The 25,222-nt window shown below is 40.0% G+C and overlaps 1 protein-coding gene across 1 annotated transcript in view; it reads right to left on the minus strand.

Annotated features, from left to right (window-relative positions):
• Positions 1-20,302, minus strand: part of pafah1b1b (platelet-activating factor acetylhydrolase 1b, regulatory subunit 1b) — a 32,529-nt gene extending 12,227 nt beyond the window's left edge. The window contains exons 1-4 of the mRNA XM_062049166.1: positions 20,157-20,302; positions 6,490-6,685; positions 377-461; positions 233-307 (exon numbers count right to left, since the gene is read on the minus strand). Of these exons, the coding sequence (XP_061905150.1) occupies positions 233-307; positions 377-461; positions 6,490-6,521 (192 nt within the window). The 5' untranslated portion in view covers positions 6,522-6,685; positions 20,157-20,302. The remainder of the gene's footprint in view (positions 1-232; positions 308-376; positions 462-6,489; positions 6,686-20,156) is intronic.
• Positions 20,303-25,222: the final 4,920 nt, after the last annotated feature.

Raw genomic sequence — 25,222 nt, forward strand, 5'->3', positions numbered from 1 at the left:
ATGCTGACAACATTAGCACTTGAACTAACATGCTGACAACATTAGCACTTGAACTAACATGCTGACAACATTAGCACTTGAACTAACATGCTGACAACATTAGCACTTGAACTAACATGCTGACAACATTAGCACTTGAACTAACATGCTGACAACATTAGCACTTGAACTAACATGCTAACAACATAACATCTGGGCTAACATGTAACAACAAAAACATTGTCATCTTCACCTTCTTCTGTAATCTGATGACTGATGTCCATTTCTTCTCCAGAAGGCCTGCATACTTTTTGTCCACTTCTTCATTCTGTTCATTGAAGCAGACACACGTCAGCATGGGGTTTCATTTTATTTTGAAAAGACATGTGGCGCTTACATTGTCTAGCTCGGCTTCTTTCTTGAAGGTGGAGTAGGCTCCATCGTAGCCATTGGAGCGCAGATAGTCAGCGATGGCACGGTTTCTAAATAAACACAACGTGAAGACCACATGACTTTGCCGTCGCCATGGCGACCGCAGACACGTGCACACATACAGTGAAGACCTTGGCTGTATGAAACAGTGCAACACATCCTCGATAAATATTTCATTAGTTTAGGAGAAAACTTAGTATGATAAGAAGAAAGTTGATACATCGACTCCATCATGCATCACGCTAACTAAAGTTCTTGTTCTAGTCGATTGCGTCGTTAAGATGGACGTCGTGACACTAAATGAGTGAATGAAAAAACATGAACAGGTTTAAAGATAGAAAATAGCGAAGATTTGAGGTGTTTTAGATGGGACAGGGGCCACAGCAGGATCTGCTGCTGGTTAAAAGGAATGATATGTGCGTCCCTGTCAGTATAAAAGTGTGCAATAAGCTAGAAAAATAAATGTTGTTACCCAGCATGCCTTGCACGGCTTGCAGTGTTCGTAGGGCTATACAGTCGTCCCTTGCTACATTGTTGGCTTTTTCTTTTAAACCATATTCTACATGTTTTTGGCATAAACTAAGTGTTTAATTGGGTTTTATTTGTTTATTATAAGTATTACAGTACAGCATTTGACTTATTTCTACTAATTGAAAAAAATATTCACCAAGCTGGGGTCCGTTAGAGTACAACCAAGATTAGCCGCCTATCTTCTTTCTTTACCGCGACAATCTCAAGTAAACTCTTGGCAGAACAACTTTTTGATGGACTTCCTCTTACTCCTGCCTCATCGATAACACATCTGCACATTTGTAGCCTTTAATGCGGGCGAGTGTTGGGGAACATCTGGACATTGAGAGGACTACCTGAGACTGCTGCCAACCATTAACTATCCACAAACTGTCCAGTCAAAGTGGAGATTAACTATTTTGGATGGTCTCTACCTTTGTATGACATTAATAACACAGATTTGACGTGATCGGTGTGAAACGACAACGCAGACAAGCAAAGCCAACGCAGAATGCTAACAACACAGGTGATGGTTGTAGCCGGGACTGTCAAGTTGACCAACTTTGTGTAGAAACATTTACGCCTGTGATTTCTGCACATAGAAGTCCCATCTTAAAACTCATTTGTATAATCTAGCCTTTAAATAGACCCCCCTTTTTAGACCAGTTGATCTGCCGTTTCTTTTCTTCTCTCCTCTTCTCCCCTGTCCCTTGCGAGGGGGAGTTGCATAGGTCCGGTGGCCATGGATGAAGTGCTGGCTGTCCAGAGTCGGGACCCCGGGTGGACCATTAGCCTGTGCATCGGTTGGGGACATCTCTGCGCTGCTGACCCGTCTCCGCTCGGGATGGTTTCCTGTTGGCCCCGCTGTGGACTGGACTCCCGCTGATGTGTTGGATCCACTGTGGACTGGACTTTCACAATGTTATGTCAGACCCACTCGACATCCGTTGCTTTCGGTCTCCCCTAGAGGGGGGGGGTTACCCACATATGCGGTCCTCTCCAAGGTTTCTCATAGTCATTCACCGACGTCCCACTGGGGTGAGTTTTTCCTTGCCCGTATGTGGGCTCTGTACCGAGGATGTCGTTGTGGCTTGTAAAGCCCTTTGAGACACTTGTGATTTAGGGCTATATAAATAAACATTGATTGATTGATTGATTGATTGATAGAAGGCCAGTTCTAACTTGGAGTAATTATTGGATGTGATGAAGTATTTCCACGTAGTGGTCGTGTTGTAGTAGCCGGGTGACAACCATAGCAATGACGCTTTGAGGATTCCCCGGGCTACCGGAAAGTACCTTAATCTACAGTAGACAACCGCAAGGCTACTGTATTGGGTAAAATACGTGAAAAGGTGACCGTATGGATGTTATTTCATGTTCAGAGTGCTCCAACTATGTTAAAAAATACATTTAGAACAGTTGTTATGCTCTCATTATGAAAATATCCATTTTGCTAATAATCCTACTTCAGGTTGCACGCAAAATTTGGGTTACGAGCCTTCCCACCACTAGTTGGCGTCTTGAGTACCAGTGAACCACCAACCAAAACCTTATGAGCCATTATATAGCCAGAGATCAACATAACGATGGACGCTATTCATTAGTGATGGGAATCGAAAACCGGTTCTTCTTCAGGACCGGTTTCCAGTGTATCAATTCCTTGGAATCGCTGGCCATTTTTTCGCACGGTTCCTTAAACGATTCTTTCGAGTGGGGATGACGTCATGTCGCAACGTGCATAGTGACGTCAGATCGCAAAAAGGCGGTGCCAGGGCTGAACAAACACTAACGTTCTACAAGAAAAAATTGCAACGGCGCTACTTGTAATAATTAAAAGGTCGCCATTTCATCAAGAGGAGAACATAGGAGCAATATACTGAAACATTTGAACGCAGCATGCAATAATTATTAATTAAAGTCGCGTTTTTAACCGCTCCTCTCATCCCAGCAGCAGTGAAGCCATCACAACAGTTAGTAACTCACACCTAGGGATGATGTCCGAAAAACCGGTTCTTTCTACCGATTGTTCGATAAAAAAAGGAACCGATTCCATTTTGAGAAACGGTTCCCGTTATCGTAGCCACTATAGTAAAGAAAAAGATTTGGTTCTTTATTCGAATCCCTGGGAACGAATCCCGTGTCACAGGAAATGTCCTGTGGCACGTCACAGGAAATGACATAGCTCAGTCATTCGGCGGAAGATACAGAAGCAGCAACAACAATGGACCGGAAAAAAAAAGGTCCAAAGCATGGCTTCACTTTACTAAGAAATACGACGAGGAAACGGCTATCTGCAATTATTGCCAGGCTTTGCTTTCCTTTAAGGCGAGCAGTACAACAAATATGTTGAAACATGTTCAGGCCGTACATAACCTGAAGGTTAGAGAAGCATGTCGTGTCTTCGACACGTGGAGAAGCAGCGACAGAGATGACGAAGCACGCCCCTCTTCCTCTGCTTCAACCTGCAGTCCCAGTGATAGTGCCGGTAAGTAACTAACGTTAACTGTTGCCGGTTAATTTCCATATCTGCTCACTTATAGCCTTTAGGCTAAAAAAACATTACCTCTTATGTCAACCAGGACTGCAGTAATGTTAGCTAGATGTTATGCTAGCTTTTTTGTATGTGTCTGATAACGTTAACGTTATCTTGTAGCCTACACCACTACAGAATTTGCAGGTCTGTCTAATAAACTAGTGCTTGCAAGATGTGAATTAAGATAATGTTAACGTTATCCTATTTCAGATGATGACATTCATGACGGACAGAGTGACCAGGGCAGTGTTTGCTCTGTAGCACAGAGCGTTAACCCATTTACCATGGCGAGGTATAACGCAGAGCGCAGCAAGATGAGTGAGGAGGACAGTAACAACATTACTCGCAAGCTAACGAGAATGATGGTGAAAAATATCCTCCCCTTCAACTTGGTAAACACAGACGAATACAAGTAGGTTAATAATTGTATTTTGCTGACATGTAATGGAGCAAAAAGTAAACAACACCATTACTCTGAGATTTGTTTCAAATGTAAAGTGCTGTACAATACAAATGAATGCAGGATTTTCCCTGCATGTATTTTTCGTAGGTGGCCCACTTAAAAGGGGCACTAACAGTCAATATTTATTTATTTTATTAAAAATGTTTTTGGGGTAACAACAGTCAATATTTATTTATTTATTTTATTTTTTTCTTAAAAAATAAAAGTGAGCTTTTGTCAAACCAAGTATTGTGTGTTTTTTTCCATATACAACAACCTATCTGGATTCGATAAGAGGATTCGATTAAGGCATCGAAATCGATAATTTCTTAAACATCATCCCTACTCACACATCCTATCATCTTAGCGCTATTTGTTCAATTGAAATGAATGCCTTCTCATTTAGATGAGCATGACGAGAAACAGATTCTGACTGCCTCCGAGGCGGGAAGCCACTAGACGGATGTCACAGAGCGGCAACTAAGTTTGTGGTCAAAAGCTTGCATCTATTTGCTGCAGTAGACACTGGCATCTGCTTCCTGGGTCCTCTCCAGCCGCACACACCCACTCCAGAGATCTGGGGCCGTACTTATCAAGCTTCTTAGAGTGCCATTTTACACTTAAGTCCTGAGAATTTGCAAAATTTAGTCCTACTCTCAAACTTAAGAATAAAAGCTTTTTATCAACGTTCTTAAGTCTAAGAATCACTCCTACTCTCCACGATATTTAAGAGACCTTCAGAGGTGTCTTAAGTGGTTAGGAGTCGCCAGCAGGGGATGGCACTGAGGCGAGAGAGACGTGCGCCAACGTTCAGGGAGCGGAACAATGTTGTTTTTTTTTTGATGACGAGCAGCTGATCAAACGGTATCGTTTAGACCGGGGGTCGGCAACCCGCGGCTCTAGAGCCGCATGCGGCTCTTTAGCGCCGCCCTAGTGGCTCTCTGGAGATTTTTCAAAAATGTATGAAGAATGGAAAAAGATGAGGGGAAAAAAAATCTATTTTTTTGTTTTAGTATGGTTTCTGTAGGAGGACAAACATGACACAAACCTCCCTAATTGTTATAAAGCACACTGTTTATATTAAACATGCTTCACTGATTCGAGTATTTGGCGAGCGCCGTTTTTGTCCTACTTATTTTGGCGGTCCTTGAACTCACCGTATAGTTTGTTTACTTGTATAACTTTCTCCGACTTTCTAGGACGTGTTTTATGCCACTTCTTTTTCTGTCTCATTTTGTCCACCACACTTTTAACGTTGTGCGTGAGTGCACAAAGGTGAGTTTTGTTGATGTTATTGACTTGTGTGGAGTGCTAATCAGACATATTTGGTCACTGCATGACTGCAAGCTAATCGATGCTAACATGCTATTTAGGCTAGCTATATGTACATATTGCATCATTATGCCTCATTTGTAGCTATATTTGAGGTCATTTAGTTCCTTTAAGTCCTCTTAATTACATTTATATCTCATGACACATGTAATATGGCTTTTAATTTTTTGCGGCTCCAGATATATTTGTTTTTGTATTTTTGGTCCAATATGGCTCTTTCAACATTTTGGGTTGCCGACCCCTGGTTTAGACAGACCGGATATTATTTTTGTCACAGATTTAATACTTTTCGCTTCCTTGTTGATTTCTGCATGTGGCTGCAGTGGGCTAGTATATATAGAGCCACCCACACCAGTTTCAAATTAGTTGCCTAATTAATGAATTGGAAAGAAAATGTTATGACAGTAGCGTATGTGTGTGGCCGTGAGGTGAGTGACGTCAGTGAGTGTGTGGGCGAGAGAAGAGAGGGAGCGGTAGCGTGAGTGCCGGCGGGGACTAGTTTGTTTTGTATTATTTTGTAGTTTATTGTCAAAATATACACTCCCATTGTCCACTTAAATATTTCCAAGATATTTCTTTATTCTTAGACAACGGATTCCCTTCCGTGATTGGTCATTTCTATGGACACAGAAATGACGTCACCTAAAATTGCGTTTACGGCACATAGTAATGTCGTAATTCAGCTCTGAGTGTGACACTTAAGATTCAGTCCTACACTTCGCTGAAAGTGTGAGTAAGACGCTTGATAACTAACTTTTAAGTGCAGCTTTCAGCGAAGAATTTATTTACTCTTAAGTCAACTCTTAGCAGACTTCTTAGGAGTAATTCTAAGATGCTTGATAAGTACGGCCCCTGGTTTCCAATCGCATAAGTGTGTTAGTCCGACTTTTACAAAAACAAACACGATCGGATTAAGGTGTTTCCATGAGAAGCAGGATGCTTATTCAGAGACGAACTATTCGAGAAATCGGACTCATTTGGTGCATGGACACGTACTGACTAATGATATTTACGCCATCAAACACTCCATACTATTGAAGTATTTAAAGTTTTCCATCATTGTAGTTGTTTCCTTCAAACCACACAAACTTTTTAGCGCCAGAATTGGACCATATGCCAGGGGACTTATGTGGCTTTTTAGCAACAGGAAAATGGCCTCCATTCGGAATAGGCAATGTGAAAGATATCTCCATGTGAAATGTGCTACTGGAATATTGTTTGCATGTAAAGATGGCTCAAGCATCCTGCCGGTCGTACTCACAGTTCATCTCGTTGTCTCTGTGACAGCACCATGGCGGCGCTCTCCCTCTCGGGGGAGCCGAGGCGGGTCAGGTGGCAGGGAGGTGGGCGGGGTCAAGCTGGCAGTTGGAAGGTGTGTGGACTCAGATGTTGTGTCAAGTGCAGGACAAGAAATTTTCTCTGAAGACTTTCTCTCACGACGAAGCGGTGGCCATCACCTGAGGAAGACGAGTGATGAAAGTCAGCAAGTTTGGGCACAACCATTTTACTACTAAAAGATATTTTTTAAGGTTATTTTTCTTTCTTTTGGACTTTTATACGCACGCAAACATTCTTTCCTTAAAAACTAAGTTTATTGTATCTCATTTATCACTATATTATATGCAATATACTTTTTTTTCCAGAGTTGTCGTAGGACAAAACATGCAAGATAGTCATTCAATGTATTTTTATGTGGACAGAGATTTTTTTTAATACTCCACTTCTGCGGATGTATATTGTTTTTAGCACCTAGGATGGAACTGTGCATTTTAGACCACAGTCTTGGTGTGAACATGGCCAAATACATGTTCTAGAATGACTGAGCTTTACCGGGATCCGCGCGTTGAAGTTTTTTTATTTCTGTGTTGGAAGAGCTGACCCGAGGTGAAGAAAATGTCGCTAAAAGCCGCCTTTGAGCACCTCAGCGCTAAGCTGCTTAGGACCAGTCCAGACAACCACAATACGTGTTCCAAGTAGTTGAGTTATCTGAAATAGTGGATGTTAGCTAACAGGATTATTCACAACAACTAGTGACTAGTTTTGACCCGATACCTATATTTTGGTATCGGTACCAAAAGGTATTTTGATACATTAAAAATAAAGTGAACCACAAAAAATGTCATTATTGGCTTTATTTTAAAAGAAAACCTTGATACATTAAACATACTTTTTTAATTGCACTCAAAGAACAATTTTGGCATTAAAATTACATAGTTGGGGCGGCGTGGCTCAGTTGGAAGAGCGGCCGTGCCAGCAACTTGAGGGTTCCAGGTTCAATCCCCACTTCTGCCATCTTAGCCTCTGCCGTTGTGTCCTTGGGCAAGGAACTTTACCCACCTGCTCCCAGTGCCCCTCACGCTGGTTTAATGTAACTTAAAGATGTAGGTAATGGGTTTCACGATGTAAAGTACCTTGAGTCTCGAGACAAAAGCCCTATAGAAATATAATTCCCTTCACAATTGAACATACTAGAAAATTTCACTTATAGTAGTAAGAAAGCAAACTGGTTACAAAAGCTCCTAGTTTGGCGTATGCACAAACATATTGTGTCATTTCCCATTGTATTATTTGGTCAAAATAATGAGGGACAAACTGTAGAAAATTTATTAACCTACTTGTTCATTTACTGTTAACATCTGGTTACATTCTGTTTTAACATGTACTATTTAAACTTCTGTTAAAATGTAATAAAACACTTATTTTTCGGTTTGGTTACTTCACATAAGTTTTGGGTCACACTACAAATTTGGGTTGGATCAAATACCAAGAAGTTACAGGGTCATAATTAAAGCTTCTCCTGTGTCCAGGGACACACTGTATTTTCTGAGTTCATAAACAATCCAAAAAAATGACAAGAGATTTTGTGATAATAAAAATATAGATGTAATCATTGTATCGACTCGATACGGCTCTTGTACTTGATATTGTTGCAGTTATTTGTATAGATCCACACATTAGTTTACATTCAGGAGCACTAGCTGGCAGTTAGCTATTGTATCCTCCTATGATGTGTAGTGAGATTTATCACCCTGCAGGGATGATACTTTTGATAAATGTAGTTTACATTAGTGAGGATTGGTGATTTAGAAATAGCTAAAACACTGTAGGGACGTTGGTCACTCGCTAGCTTGTGAGGACTTGAGGAAGATTTCAATTAATCAATCAAGTTTACTTACACTACCGTTCAAAAGTTTGGGGTCACCCAAACAATTTTGTGGAGTAGCCTTCATTTCTAAGAACAAGAATAGACTGTCGAGTTTCAGATGAAAGTTCTCTTTTTCTGGCCATTTTGAGCGTTTAAATGTGATGCTCCAGAAACTCAATCTGCTCAAAGGAAGGTCAGTTTTGTAGCTTCTGTAACGAGCTAAACTGTTTTCAGATGTGTGAACATGATTGCACAAGGGTTTTCTAATCATCAATTAGCCTTCTGAGCCAATGAGCAAACACATTGTACCATTAGAACACTGGAGTGATAGTTGCTGGAAATGGGCCTCTATACACCTATGTAGATATTGCACCAAAAACCAGACATTTGCAGCTAGAATAGTCATTTACCACATTAGCAATGTATAGAGTGTATTTCTTTCAAGTTAAGACTAGTTTAAAGTTATCTTCATTGAAAAGTACAGTGCTTTTCCTTCAAAAATAAGGACATTTCAATGTGACCCCAAACTTTTGAACGGTAGTGTATATAGCCCTAAATCACAAGTGTCTCAAAGGGCTGCACAAGCCACAACATCCTCGGCTCAGATCCCACATCAGGGCAAGGAAAAACTCAACCCAATGGGACAATGAGAACCTTGGAGGGGACCGCAGATGTGGGGACCCACCACCCCCTGGGCGACCAGGCTTTCATTCTCTTGTCACAGTCAAATTTGCCGGGTATCAACATGCATTATCATGATATACCATAATTTCCGGACTATAATCCGCACCTGACTATAAGCCGCACCAGCTAAATTTAGGGGAAAATACAGATTGCTCCATATATAAGCCGCACCCGACTATAAGCCGCAGGGTTTTGATGTGTAATTAGCGTAGTATATAGGGGTTCCTGCTACCACGGAGGGGATTGTCGGGACAGAGATGACTGTTTGGGAACGCAAAGCGTCCCATTTATTAACAATAAATCTTTCAATCATTCAATCAAACTTTCACATCTTTGACATGGCGAACAGCATTCGTGCAGAGTACAAATAATACAACGGTGCAAAGTAATACAAAGTGCTCGCCTATACGTTATCAAAATAACCAGCCTACCGGTATATGAAAAGTCAGTCTTTAATCATTGTGTCATCGTCTTCCTCTTGTGTACTAAAACCACCGAAATCCTCTTCGTCGGTGTCGGAGAAGAACAGGCCGTAAATAAGCCGCACCCTTGTATAAGCCGCAGGGACCAGAACAAGGGGGAAAAGTAGCGGCTTATAGTCCGGAAATTACGGTAATGATAGTATTAAATGTAAATGTTCTGTTTTTGCATTGCGCATTATTATGGTACACTCTTTTAGTGTATTTACGGTAATTCCCAGCATGCATTGCTCTATGCGCGGGCTCCGGTGTTTTTGTCGGTTACGTGAACGGCAGTGGCCGGTTTGTTATTGTGTTCCCTCAGTAAAGTATACGTATAAAAAGAAGGTTGTCGTCATTGAGTTATCATTAAAAACTATCGTCAGACGGGTTGATATCACTTATATCGTCTATATTGCCCAGCGGCTCAGTGTTTATATCTTCACCTTTATTAGTTTGGAGGACAAAATACGGCCATTCTCCCTCTTCTTGTCTCCACACTGTTTCCACTTGCAAGTGCTGTGTGTTGACTCACATGTGCCTCGGCTCATGTTACCTGCAATGTCAACACGCCGCGATAAAAAGTACTGATATTTTTCAGAGGCAGGATAGTAGTTTTTAATTCATTCGTACCTGTGTAGCATACAACCCTACTAGTGACTGCACAGCTCTTGTAGGCTGCATGCTGCTGAATCATTGTCAATTATTGATAATATTGTTTCCCTTCCACAAACATTTTAATAGAACATTAGGGCAAAGAGGAAGTGCGTGACAAACAATTCACTGAGACGTTTCTTTCAGCCTGGTTTAAAGTCATGATGCCCTGAGTCTGGTTTGCCTGTTTTGGACGTAAACAAGATGTTTGGTCTCATTTACAGAGTTGAACACTGCAAAGTGAAAGCAGTGACATGCAGAGAAAGTGATGACTACGCCACAACCTTTGGGACAGCGCACACAATTATTATTTCCTCGTTACGCAACATTATTGAACTCTGCTCCGACAAGTCCTTGAAAGCAAAAAGACAATATTTATGTAAAAATTAGAGATGTCCGATAATGGCTTGATTACTGATTCCGGTATCAACCGATACCAATATATACAGTCGTGGAATTAACACATTATTATGCCTAATTTTGTTGTGATGCATTAAACAATGTAACAAGGTTTTCCAAAATAAATCAACTCAAGTTATGGAAAAAAAATGCCAACATGGCACTGCTATATTTATTATTGAAGTCACAAAGTGCATTATGTTTTTTAACATGCCTCAAAACAGCAGCTTGGAATTTGGGACATGCTCTCCCTGAGAGAGCATGAGGAGGTTGGGGTGGGCGGAGTTTGGGGGGGTGGTGGGTAGCGGGGGGTATATATTGTAGCGTCCCGGAAGAGTTAGTGCTGCAAGGGGTTCTGGGTATTTGTTCTGTTGTGTTTATGTTGTGTTACGGTGCGGATGTTCTCCCGAAATGTGTTTGTCATTCTTGTTTGGTGTGGGTTCACAGTGTGGCGCATATTTGTAACAGTGTTTAAGGCCTACTGAAAGCCACTACTACCGACCACACAGTCTGATAGTTTATATATCAATGATGAAATCTTAACATTGCAACACATGCCAATACGGCCGGGTTAACTTATAAAGTGACATTTTAAATTTCCCGGGGAACTTCTGGTTGAAAACGTCTATGTATGATGACGTTTGCGCGTGACGTCGATGGTTGAGGCGGAAGTATTGGGACACCATTGTATCACAATACAAACAGCTCTTTTCATCACAAAATTCCACAGTATTCTGGACATCTGTGTTGGTGAATCTTTTGCAATTTGTTCAATGAACAATGGAGACAGCAAAGAAGAAAGCTGTAGGTGGGATCTGTGTATTAGCGGCTGGCTGCAGCAACACAACCAGGAGGACTTTGAGTTGGATAGCAGACGCGCTATCCGACGCTAGCCGCCGACCGCATCGATGATCGGGTGAAGTCCTTCGTCGCGTCGTCGATCGCTGGAACGCAGGTGAGCACGGGTGTTGATGAGCAGATGAGGGCTGGCGTAGGTGGAGCGCTAATGTTTTTATCATAGCTCTGACGAGGTCCTGTAGCTAAGTTAGCTTCAATGCCGTCGTTAGCAACAGCATTGCTAGGCTTCGACAGGCGGCACAGCATTAACCGTGTAGTTACAGGTCCAGTGTTTGGTTCGGTGTCTCCTGATAGTAGTATTGTTGATCTTCTGTCTATCCTTCCAGTCAGGGGCTTATTTCTTTTGTTTCTATCTGCATTTAAGCACGATGCTATCACGTTAGCTCCATGGCCAAAGTGCTTCACCGATGTATTGTCGTGGAGATAAAAGTCACTGTGAATGTCCATTTAGCGTTCTCGACTCTCATTTTCAAGAGGATATAGTATCCGATGTGGTTTAAAATACAAATCCGTGATCCACAATAGAAAAAGGACAAAGTGTGGAATCCAATGAGCCCTTTTACCTAAGTTACGGTCAGAGCGAAAAAAGATACGTCCTGCACTGCACTCTAGTCCTTCACTCTTCACGTTCCTCATCCACAAATCTTTCATCCTCGCTCAAATTAATGGGGTAATCGCCGCTTTCTCGGTCCGAATCGCTCTCGCTGCTGGTGTAAACAATGGAGAAATGTGAGGAGCCCTTCATCCTACGACGTCACGCTACTTCCGGTACAGGCAAGGCTTTTTTTATCAGCGACCAAAAGTTGCGAACTTTATCGTCGATGTTCTCTACTAAATCCTTTCAGCAAAAATATGGCAATAACGCGAAATGATCAAGTATGACACATAGAATGGATCTGCTATCCCCGTTTAAATAAATAAAAATTCATTTCAGTATGCCTTTAAAGTTGTTTATACGGTCACCCTCAGTGTGACCTGTATGGCTGTTGACCAAGTATGCATGCATTCACTTGTGTGTGTGAAAATCCGTAGATATTATGTGATTGGGCCGGCACGCAAAGGCAGTGCCTTTAAGGTTTATTGGCGCTCTGTACTTTTCCCTACGTCCGTGTACACAGCGGCGCTTTAAAAACTCATACATTTTACTTTTTGAAACAGATACAGATAATTTTGAAACCGAAATTTCCGATATTACATTTTAAAGCATTTATCGGCCGATAATATCGGCAGTCTGATATTCTCTGACATCTCTAGTAAAAATTATAATTTTTCTTAAATGAGCACAGTTTAGCAAACATGTACAGAATACAGTGTTTCCCACACATTCATTTATTTGTGGTGGCCCGCCACGAAAGAATTACGTCCGCCACAAATAAAAATAAATAAATAAATAATTTATTTTATTTATTTTTTGTCCTGTCCAGCTTCTCAGGTAAATCATATAGTTGATGTAGATGCCCATATAGGCTGTTCAGATTTACTTTACAAAAGAGAAGTGTAGGATACTTCTCTTGTTGCCTTATTTGTATTTGACCACTACTGTTTTCTGTTTATTTGTTACTGACTGTGGCAGGACACCTCTGCCTCTGTTTCACTTTATGTTGCTGGTAAATAATATGGTTGTAGTAGTAGGCTAAAGTTAAATTATTTAGTATGCACTAATTAAAGGGGGAGAGCTTTAAGAGACATTTTAGCTTTTATATTTTATAAGATATATTTTTTGTAAGAACCACAATTAATAAATATATTTCAGTGAATAACTTATTGTTCAAATCTGTATATAAATATGTACATAAAGAGTTGTAATTATATTGTAAAATGGATGGATGGATGGACGTTTAAAACAAAACTTATTAATTAGTAAGTATACATTTTTTGAGCCTTTTTAGAGAAAATCATATCATTGTAGTAAATTATGCAAATTACTCGATGATGTCATGGTGACCACGCCTATAGCCACGCCCATATCCACGCCCCCACCGCCACAGGTATCTTGGCAGTTTATAGGAAACACTGGAATATAAATGTGCAAATAGAATACAATTAAAAAGTTAAGACTGATTGCTCTTTGGTTGGATGTAAAATCAAATGTTTGGACGCTGTAATGTCACATAACTTGACATTTAACTGTTAGCACACAGGCCTGTCTTGTGAGGGATTGCATTAGCAAACATTAGGGGTGGGCCGATAAAATGATATCAATATATATCATGACAGACTATCAATATCAATTAAAAAAGCGTTGGATAAAATGTTCGATATAGATTTTTTTTTTGGTTACGAAGCAAAGTTTGTTGCATGAATAACGTACTCCCTCTATGGTAACAGTAACCCAACAAAGCAGGAAGTGATCACTGATCAGTGAGAGGGACATGCTAACAGCCAATCAGCTAACAGTATCGACTATCAAGTTTGGTTGAACTGTACTGTCTTGTTGTTGATTCTTTGCATGGAGTAAGAGAAACTAAAAAGGAGGGCTGCAGAGAGCGAAGAAGTTATCGATAAAACAGTTTTTTGGATTTCTTTAAAAACAGACCATAGTCCTTATCTGTACTCACCGCTTTTCTTTTCAACACTTGTCCACTCTCTATACGTGTATGAATAAAATTCATTACAAAATAACAAATGTGCTACTTAAAAAATATTACCGGAAGTAATATGGTCCAATAATATTTAAATAATGATTAGTCATTCACATCGACGTCCCACTGGGGTGAGTTTTTCCTTGCCCGTATGTGGGCTCTGTACCGAGGATGTCGTCGTGGCTTGTGCAGCCTTTGAGACACTTGTGATTTAGGGCTATATAAATAAACATTGATTGATTGATTGATTGATACTGCACAACAAATTCCTTTCATGCTTAAATAATACCAGAGCAAAATAAAGTTACACAGCTGTATATTTCTGGCATTAAACTGCAGAAAATACTTCTTGGTTTACATCTTCATACTTTGCACTATTTTGTTGCACTTTATTAAACATTTCTTACATATTCCCTATTTTTGCACCTTCATTTTAAGAGGTTATTGTTTACTGTTCAATGTGATTTTAGAATGTTGTTTACATTTATTGTTTTCCATGGCGGTGTTGACATTTCCTTTCTGCCTTGACAGCTGAGGGGATTATAATAAGAGGAAAGTTACATTAGAAATAAAAATGTTTACATTTAATATGTTTCTCCTGGTCCTTATTTTCGATTAGTCATAAAAAAAAAAATCAATTATGGATATCGACTGAAATAAAACACTTATATTGCGATACAGTTTTCAGCCATATCGTCCAGCCCTCGTAAAATAACACAACAACCAGCAGGCTAATAAAAGACAAGATAGAGGACTTTGAGAGCCAGAACAAGCAGTTGTCATGTTTGCACCTATTCACGTGTATCATCATAAAATGTACGTGTGTATTTGCTGCTGGCTAACCTCAGTGGTCACTCAAAGCGTTTCACGCTCGATCACGCTATCGTGAGTAGCGATTGGATCGCTGTTTTCAGAGTTCAACTGCGTTCGCATTGTTTTCGTCACCACTACGGTATACACCTATACTCATGACGTACAACACTTATCGTAGTTTATCCAGAACATCGAAATGTTTGCATTAGACAAGTACCTGCGCCACAAAGCTCCGTCAAAAATTGTCACTTTACCCGACAAAACTCCCCTGCAAAAAATTATTGGAATTCCTTTTAAAGTTATACGTGCATTTGTGAGTCTACTAAATATATTTTAAATTGATGGATTCGCACACTGATTTTTTTTTTAGACTTGCCAACCTCCTTTTTCTGGTCGCTGTGATGTGGAGTCAAATCACAAGTCGAGTCGGGCCAATCATGTTTACTCAGACTTTCCGTCACTTCCTACGCCGAATTTCATGAAATTGATCAATTAAAAATACACCTTAACTGTGAAACCTATTTCCTGTTCCAATTATCCTGTTCACCTGTGGGACGTTCCTAACAAGTGTTTGATGAGCATTCTCAACTTTCTCAGTCTTTTTTGCCACTTGTGCCAGCTTTTTTGAAACATGTTGCAGGCATCAAATTCAAAATGAGCTAAAATTTGCAAAAAAAATAAAGTTTTCCAGTTCAAACATTAAGTATCTTGTCTTTGCAGTCTACTCCATTGAATATAGGTTGAGAATGATTTGCAAATCATGCTATTTCGTTTTTTTTTACACAACGTGCCAACTTCACTGGTTTTGGGTCCATCCATCCATTTTTTACTGCTTGTCCGGTTCGGGGTCGCGGGGGTGCTGGAGCCTATCTCAGCTGCATTCGGGCGGAAGGCGGGGTACACCCTGGACAAGTCGCCAACTCATCGCAGGGCCAACACAGAGAAAACATTCACACACTAGGGCCAATTTAGTGTTGCCAATCAACCTATCCCCAGGTGCATGTCTTTGGTCATGTAAATAAATGTTTTTATTTTTATTTTACACACACATACCGACAACATTAGCAGTACTATTCCACATCATTCAATAGGATTGAACTAGAGATGTCCGATAATATCGACCGATAAATGCTTTAAAATGTAATGTCGGAAATTATCGGTATCGGTTTCAAAAAGTAAAAATTATGACTTTTTAAAACACTGCTGTACGGAGTGGTACACGGACGTAGGGAGAAGTACAGAGCGCCAATAAACCTTAAAGGCACTGCCTTTGCATGCCGGCCCAATCACATAATATCTACGTATTTTCACACACACAAGTGAATGCAATGCATACTTGGTCAACAGCCATACAGGTCACACTGAGGGTGGCCATATAAACGACTTTAACACTCTTGCAAATATGCGCCACACTGTGAACCCACACCAAACAAGAATGACAAACACATTTCGGGAGAACATCCGCACCGTAACACAACATAAACACAACAGAACAAATACCCAGAACCCCTTGCAGCACTAACTCTTCCGGGACGCTACAATATACACCCCCCGCTACCCACTACCCCAACCCCGCCCACCTTAACCTCCTCATGCTCTCTCAGGTAGAGCATGTCCCAAATTCCAAGCTGCTGTTTTGAGGCATGTTAAAAAAAATAATGCACTTTGTGACTTCAATAATAAATATGGCAGTGCCATGTTGGCATTCTTTCCCATATCTTGAGTTGATTTTAGGGCTGCAACAACTAATTGATTAAATCGATTAAAATCGCTTAAAATCGATTATAAAAATAGTTCATTAATTTAGTCATCGATTCGTTGGATCTACGCCATGCGCATTTTTTTTTTTTTTATAAACCTTTATTTATAAACTGCAACATTTACAAACAGCTGAGAAACTATAATCAAAATAAGTATGGTGCCAGTATGCTGGTTTTTTTCCCCAATAAAATACTGGAAAGGATAGAAATGTTGTTTGTCTCTTATCCGATTAATCGAAGTAATAATCGACAGATTAATCGATTATCAAATTAGTTGTTAGTTACAGCCCTACCCAGAACCCCTTGCAGCACTAACTCTTCCGGGACGCCACAATATACACCCCCCGCTTCCCACTACCCCCCATATTCCTCATGCTCTCTCAGGGAGAGCATGTCCCAAATTCCAAGCTGCTGTTTTGAGGCATGTTAAAAAAAACCAATGCACTTTGTGACTTCAATAATAAATATGGCAGTGCCATGTTGGCATTTTTTTTCCCATAACTTGAGTTGATTTATTTTGGAAAACCTTATTACATTGTTTAATGCATCCAGCGGGGCATCACAACAAAATTAGGCATACCGTATTTTTTGGAGTATAAGTCGCTCCGGAGTATAAGTTGCACCGGCCGAAAATGCATAATAAAGAAGGAAAAAAACATATATAAATCGCACTGGAGTATAAGTCGCACTTTTTGGGGAAATTTATTTGATAAAAACCCAAACACCAAGACTACACATTTGAAAGGCAATTTAAAATAAATAAAGAATAGTGGACAGTCTGAATAAGTGTACGTTATATGAGGCATAAATAACCAACTGAGAACGTGCCTGGTATGTTAACGTAACATATTATGGTAAGAGTCATTCAAATAACTATAACATATAGAACATGCTATACGTTTACCAAACAATCTGTCACTCCTAATCGCTAAATCCCATGAAATCTTATACGTCTAGTCCAGTGGTTCTTAACCTGGGTTCGATCGAACCCTAGGGGTTCGGTGAGTCGGGCTCAGGGGTTCGGCGGAGGTCAAGACACACCAGACTCATCGTGTAAATACTAACTTCTCCCTATCGGCGTATTACGGATACGGCAAAAGCAGAAGTCACACTGATTTGCAGGTGTGTAATTTGTTGTGAGTTTATGCACTGTGTTGGTTTTGTTGTTTGAACAAGGTGATGTTCATGCAAGATTCATTTTGTGCACCAGTAAAAAAACATGGTAACACTTTAGTATGGGGAACATATTCACCATTAATTAGTTGCTTATTAACATGCAAATTAGCAACATATTGGCTCTTAACTAGTCATTATTACGTACTTATTAATGCCTTATTCGGCATGGCCATATTATAACCCTAACCAAAAAACTCTAAATTAAGTCTTTGTTACTTAGAATATGTTTCCCTAGTGTCCAAAAAACTCTAAATTAAGTCTTTGTTACTTAGAATATGTTCCCCTAGTGTCCAAAAAACTCTAAATTAAGTCTTTGTTACTTAGAATATGTTCCCCATACTAAAGTGTTACCAAAAACATATAACTTGGTCTTGAATTTGACAACAAAAATGTTTTTATTTTTCACTAAAGAAGGGTTCGGTGAATGCGCATATGAAACTGTTGGGGTTCAGTACCTCCAAAAAGGTTAAGAACCACTGGTCTAGTCTCTTACGTGAATGAGCTAAATAATATTATTTGATATTCTACAGCAGTGGTTCTCAACCTTTTTTCAGTGATGTACCCCCCTGTGAACATGTTTTTAATTCAAGTACCCCCTAATAAGAGCAAAGCATTTTTGGTTGAAAAAAAGAGATAAAGAAGTAAAATACAGCACTATGTCATCAGTTTCTGATTTATTAAATTGCATAACAGTGCAAAATATTGCTCATTTGTTGTGGTCTTTCTTGAACTATTTGGAAAAAAAAGATATAAAAATAACTAAAAACTTGTTGAAAAATAAACAAGTGATTCAATTATAAATAAAGATTTCTACACAAAGAAGTAATCATCAACTTAAAGTGCGAGAGATCCATCTGGATTCATGAACTTAATTCTAAACATTTCTTCACAAAAAAATACATCTTTAACATCAATATTTAGGGAACATGTCCACAAAAAATGTAGCTGTCAACACTGAATATTGAATTGTTGCATTTCTTTTCACCGTTCTTTTTGACAGACTTTTAAAAAAATCTCACGTACCCCTTGGCATACCTTCAAGTACCCCTAGGGGTACGCGTACCCCCACTTGAGAACCACTGTTCTACGGTAATGTGTTAATAACTTCACACATAAGTGGCTCCTGAGTATAAGTCGCACCCCCGGCCAAACTATGAAAAAAAACTGCGACTTATAGTCCGAAAAATACGGTAACAATGTGTTAATTCTACGACTGTATATATCGGCTTCGGTTGATATCGGAATCGGTAATTAGACATTTTGCCGGAATCGGCAAAAAAGACATTTTCGGACATCTCTAGAATGAACGTCTATTTTTGTACATACACATTTTGCCTTATATTATTGCTCTTTTTTTATTACATATATTTATATATATATACCGCAAGGTTTTCACCTTCATTGTATTGAACAACTTTCATTCTCCAGCACAAGATCTCTCGTGGAAGCTTCTTGTTGCCCCCAGTGAGACTGTTGTTTACTGGCTGCTGCATCATCATCATCATGCATTTCATGGCTCCACCCTGCCTCTGCCAGCCTGCTAAAATCCCCACCACCACCCCCCCCCCCCCCCCCCCCCCCCCAAAAAAAGGACTTCGACGGAAGACGACAACCAGCCTGTAAGATTCATTTGCTGACGTCCTAATCAGCTTGGGACCGCCACAAGGGCAAAGTTGCAAAGTTGCAGTCATGGCTCAGCAACGCCCTTTTTTTTTTTTTTGTCTGACGTTAGCTTAGCCGCTAGCCACACCTGTCAGACCACACTGATTTACTTGCAACGGAACATTTTTTTTTAAAGAAAAACACACACCGACCTACCTGCAAAACATGCAAAGGGCGTTAGTCTGGGGGGTTTACGACTGGTGGTCCATCATCATCATCATGCTCAGGGACTTAGCACATTTATTATGGATGACAAGTTGAGCCGTGTTAGCTGTGCACCAAGCAGGACGTCACTGATTTAAGGATCGCCGGAGTCTCTAAAATACACACATGACGTCATCGTTCCTATTATTTGACGAGGGGTTGGAGGCGGGAACGTCAACATATTAGTATGACGTCGAAATATTAGCCATGCTAACTCGCCGCTAGCATCCCAACACAACTTTATTGACGCTAGCCTGGTAAAAAACAAACAAGTGTGTGACGACACGCCGCCGCGACATACATGACGTGTGTTAATAAGTTGTGAAAATAGTCCATATCCCCGTTCGTTGAAAGGAGGTTGAGCGAACGACTACTATTAGCACTTAGCCTAGCCTAGCTTGCGGCCTCTCCGCCATTTTGAGAAAAGGGGGCCGAGAAAGCGCACACACTGCGGGGCAGAAACGTCGTTAAAAACAGCCAGTCTGACGAAGGTCTCCTTTTATAGAGGCGCGCCGGCAGTGGGAGACACTCACCCCGGGGCGAATTGCGACTGTCATGTCCTCTGGAAAGGTCTGCGGGGCGCGGCAGTAGAGTCAGCTCAAAAGTCTCATCAGCCGGCGACTCACATCGGGGGATCTTCTCTGATGCTGCCGCCGCCTGTGCACGCGCACGCTCCGGGCTAACGGGCGCTGAACGGCGGCGGGGGCGCGCACGCTGAGGTGCACAGGGAGCGCCGCAAAAAAAGAAAAGAAAAGACAAACGCTCTTAAAGAAGCTAATATTGACATTTATTTTGTTTTACGACATTGTGTCATAGTGAGTGTGGCGTATGATTTATAACAATAATAAATGTTCTTTTGATTGATTGATTGAAACTAGGGATGTCCGATAATGGCTTTTTTGCCAATATCCGATGTTCCGATATTGTCCAACTCTTAATTACCGATACTAATATCAACCAATACCGATATATACCGTTTTGGAATTAACACATAAGTATGCCTAATTTGGACCACCAGGTATGGTGAAGATAAGGTCCTCTTTTTTTTAAATTAATAAAATAAAATAAGATAAATTAAAAACATTTTCTTGAATAAAAAAGAAAGTAAAACAATATTTAAAACAGTTACATAGAAACTAGTAATTCATGAAAATGAGTAAAATTAACTGTTAAAGGTTAGTACTATTAGTGGACCAGCAGCACGCACAATCATGTGTGCTTACGGACTGTATCCCTTGCAGACTGTATTGATCTATATTGATATATAATGTAGGAACCAGAATATTAATAACAGAAAGAAACAACCCTTTTGTGTGAATGAGTGTGAATGGGGGAGGGAAGTTTTTTGGGTTGGTGCACTAATTGTAAGTGTATCTGGTGTTTTTTTATGTTGATTAATGAAAAAAAAAAACAACAACAACAAAAACAATACCAATAATTTAAAAAAACGATACCGATCATTTCCGATATTACATTTTAAAGCATTTATCGGCCGATATCGGCAGGCCGATATTATCGGCCTGCCGAAATCATCTCTACACTTGATGCATATAATCCCAGCAGTATGATGATTCTATGTGTCTACATTAAAACATTCTTCATACTGCATTAATATATGCTCATTTTAAACTTTCATGCAGAGAGGGAAATCACAACTAAGTCAATTTAGCAAAAGTGTATTTATTAAACAGTTATTAAGCAGTGGCACAAACATTCATGTCATTTCCAAAACAGAAAGTGCAAGATTGTCAGAGACATTTTAAAACAAGCTATTAGTGCACTTATATGATACATTGATATATATATATATATATATATATATATATATATATATATATATATATATATATATATATATATATATATATATATATATATATATATACATATCCAGCGGTCTAATTGCTGCCATTTTGTCACCTTATGGTGGACAACAAAAGTAACTCAGCCATTAATTGAACCATCAGGTCATAGAAGAACCGCATTTATTTTTATAACCCAAACAACCTTCCCTAGTCACGGTACAGAAAGCAAAAAAATAACCAGTACAAAAATTCAACAAATTTGGTCACACATTATAGTCACACCTGCTCTTTAAATGTTGTGGATATTATAAAAAATCAAAATGGCACCAATTTAAATCCATTAAAATGGATAGGGGAAAAATATGAAACACTCTCTCCACACTTCCACATACTCATAATATCCAATTGTAATAATTATCAGTTATATATATATATATATATATATATATATATATATATATATATATATATATATATTTATATATATATATATATCCATTTTATTATTTATTTATATATATATATATATATATATATATATATATAGCGGTGTATCCATTGTATATATATATATATATATATATATATATATATATATATATATATATATATATATATATATATATATATATATATATATAAATAATACAATGGATATATATATATCATATATATATATATATATATAATGATAAATGATGAATGGGTTATACTTGTATAGCGCTTTTTCTACCTTCAAGGTACTCAAAGAAGGCTTTGACAGTATTTCCACATTCACCCATTCACACACACATTCACACACTGATGGCGGGAGCTGCCATGCAAGGCGCTAACCAGCAGCCTTCAGGAGCAAGGGTGAAGTGTCTTGCCCAAGGACACAACAGACGTGACTAGGATGGTAGAAGGTGGGGATTGAACCCCAGTAACCAGCAACCCTCCGATTGCTGGCACGGCCACTCTACCAACTTCGCCAAAGGACCGTTCACCTAACCCAAGATTCATAAAGCTTATATATTTACCCAAAGTTACGTACGTGACACGCACGTACGGGCAAGCGATCAAATGTTTGGAAGCGCAGCTGCGTACTTACGGTACCGCCTCTGCATATCCAAATCAAAGTAATCCTGGTAAGAGTCTGTGTTGTCCCAGTTCTCTACAGGCGCCTGTGTATCGAAGTCAAAGTCCTCCTTGTAAGAGTCTCTGTTGTCCGAGTTCTTCCATCTTGACTGCATCTTTCGGGAATGTAAACAATGAAACACCGGCTGTGTTGTGTTGCTGACTTCCCTCGCAAAATACTCCGCTTCGCACCGACAACTTTCTTCTTTGCTTGCTCAGCTTCTTTCTCCATAATGCAATGAACAAATTGCAACAGATTCACCAACACAGATGTCCAGAATACTGTGGAATTATGAAATGAAAACAGCTATTTTGTATTGGCTTCAATGGGCTACCGATACTCCTGTTTCACTTGCTACGTCACGCGCATACGTCATCATCCAAAGGAGTTTTCAACCGGAAGCTTAGCGGGAAATTTAAAATGTCACTTTATAAGTTAACCCGGCCGTATTGGCATGTGTTGCAATGTTAAGATTTCATCATTGATATATAAACTATCAGACTGCGTGGTCAGTAGTAGTGGCTTTCAGTAGGCCTTTAAGTTTATCATTCAACACTGTCATCCCGTTTAAGTTAGTAAACAAACTTACAGACCTGTGAATCACAGCTCACATCTGCACCTGGTTAGACTTTTGTGTCCCCTTCGACGACCACTGCTCCTCCACCCCAGCATGAACACTGGCAAACCGTTGAGGCTGTTCCTCTACTCCCTCGTCACTCACGTCTGCAGAGCTGGACATGGCTCCAACGCCATCATCAAGTCTTCAACAGTGACTGGCTTCATCAAGGACGACGACGAGTCGGGCTACAGGGAAAGCGGTGGATCGCCTGTCTGCGTACAAGGACAATAACCTGCTGCTCAACACCTCGAAAACAAAATAACTCAGTTGACTTTAGAAAGAATGCAGTCACTCATCCACCAATCCACTGTGTGTCAGTGGACAAGAGACAACCAACTGCACCTACCAGTCAAGAAGGCTTACCAGCGCCTCTTTTAAGAATCTGAAGAAAAAACACCTCTCACCAGACATTCTGGTGAACTTCCACCTTACTAACTGCATCACAGTTTGGTATAGAAAGCAATGCAGAGGGTGGTGAAAACCACCCAGTGCATTGCCAGAGCTGAAGTATGCTGATAGAAACCCAACCTAACCCCCCCGTCCCAACCCCCCTCCGCATCCCACCCCCCGGATTGTAAATGTAAATAATTCAATGTATATACTCTGATGATTTACTTTATTATGCTGATAGCATATATTTGTACCATGAATTGATTAACATGGACCCCGACTCAAACAAGTTGAAAAACTTGTTCGGGCGTTACCATTTAGTGGTCAATTGTACGGAATATGTACTGTACTGTGCAATCTACTAATAAAAGTCTCAATCAATCAAAAAAAGCTTCACTCCCTACCATCGATGACATCTCCAGAAAGTGTTGTCTCAGAAGGGCCACCAACTGTTTGCCCTCTTCCCATCCAGAAGGCGCTACAAGACCCTCCGAAGAAGAACCACCAGAATCAGGAACAGCTCCTTCCCCATAGATGTCTCCCTACTGAACTCTACACCCCCTTTTCTGCACACATACTAACCCCCTCATCCCTACACCACACCAGGAGGTCAAAGTCAATCAATCAAAGTTTATTTGGGTGACCTGGACTAATTCCCACTACTTCTTTGCACTGCTGTACATACTGTAAATCCTATAAATATATCTGTATAGTTTTTAACTTGTTCTGGTCTGTAAATACCCTTAACAACAGAAAACATTTAATTCTCTTTCATTTCAAATACTTAAAGGCCTACTGAAATGATTTTTTTTTATTTAAACGGGAATAGCAGATCCATTCTATGTGTCATACTTGATCATTTCGCGATATTACCATATTTTTGCTGAAAGGATTTAGTAGAGAAAATCGACGATAAAGTTCGCAACTTTTGCTCGCTGATAAAAAAAAGCCTTGCCTGTAGCGGAAGTAGCGTGACGTCACAGGAGCTAGTATTCCTCACAATTCCCCGTTGTTTACAATGGAGCGAGAGAGATTCGGACCGAGAAAGTGATGATTACCCCATTAATTTGAGCGAGGATGAAAGATTCGTAGATGAGGAACGTTACAGTGAAGGACTTGAGAGGCAGCGATGGACGTATCTTTTTTCGCTCTGACCGTAACTTAGGTACAAGCTGGCTCATTGGATTCCACACTCTCTCCTTTTTCTATTGTGGATCACAGATTTGTATTTTAAACCACCTGGGATACTATATCCTCTTGAAAATGAGAGTCGAGAACGCGAAATGGACATTCAGTGCCTTTTATCTCCACGACAATACATCGGCGAAATGCTTTAGCTACGAGCTAACGTGATAGCATCTTGCTTTAACTGCATATAGAAACAAAATAAATAAACCCCTGACTGGAAGGATAGATAGAAAATCAACAATACTATTAAACCGTGGACATGTAAATACACGGTTAATGCTTTCCAGGCTGGCGAAGGTTAACAATGCTGTGCTAACGACGCCATTGAAGCTAACTTAGCAACCGGACTGCACAGAGCTATGCTAAAAACATTAGCTCTCCACCTACGCCAGCCAGCCCTCATTTGCTCATCAACACCCGTGCTCACCTGCGTTCCAGCGATCGGCAGAAGGACGAAGGACTTCACCCGATGCGTTTGGC

The sequence above is a fragment of the Entelurus aequoreus genome, linkage group LG05 (genome assembly GCF_033978785.1).
Source record: "Entelurus aequoreus isolate RoL-2023_Sb linkage group LG05, RoL_Eaeq_v1.1, whole genome shotgun sequence".
NCBI lineage: Eukaryota > Metazoa > Chordata > Actinopteri > Syngnathiformes > Syngnathidae > Entelurus > Entelurus aequoreus.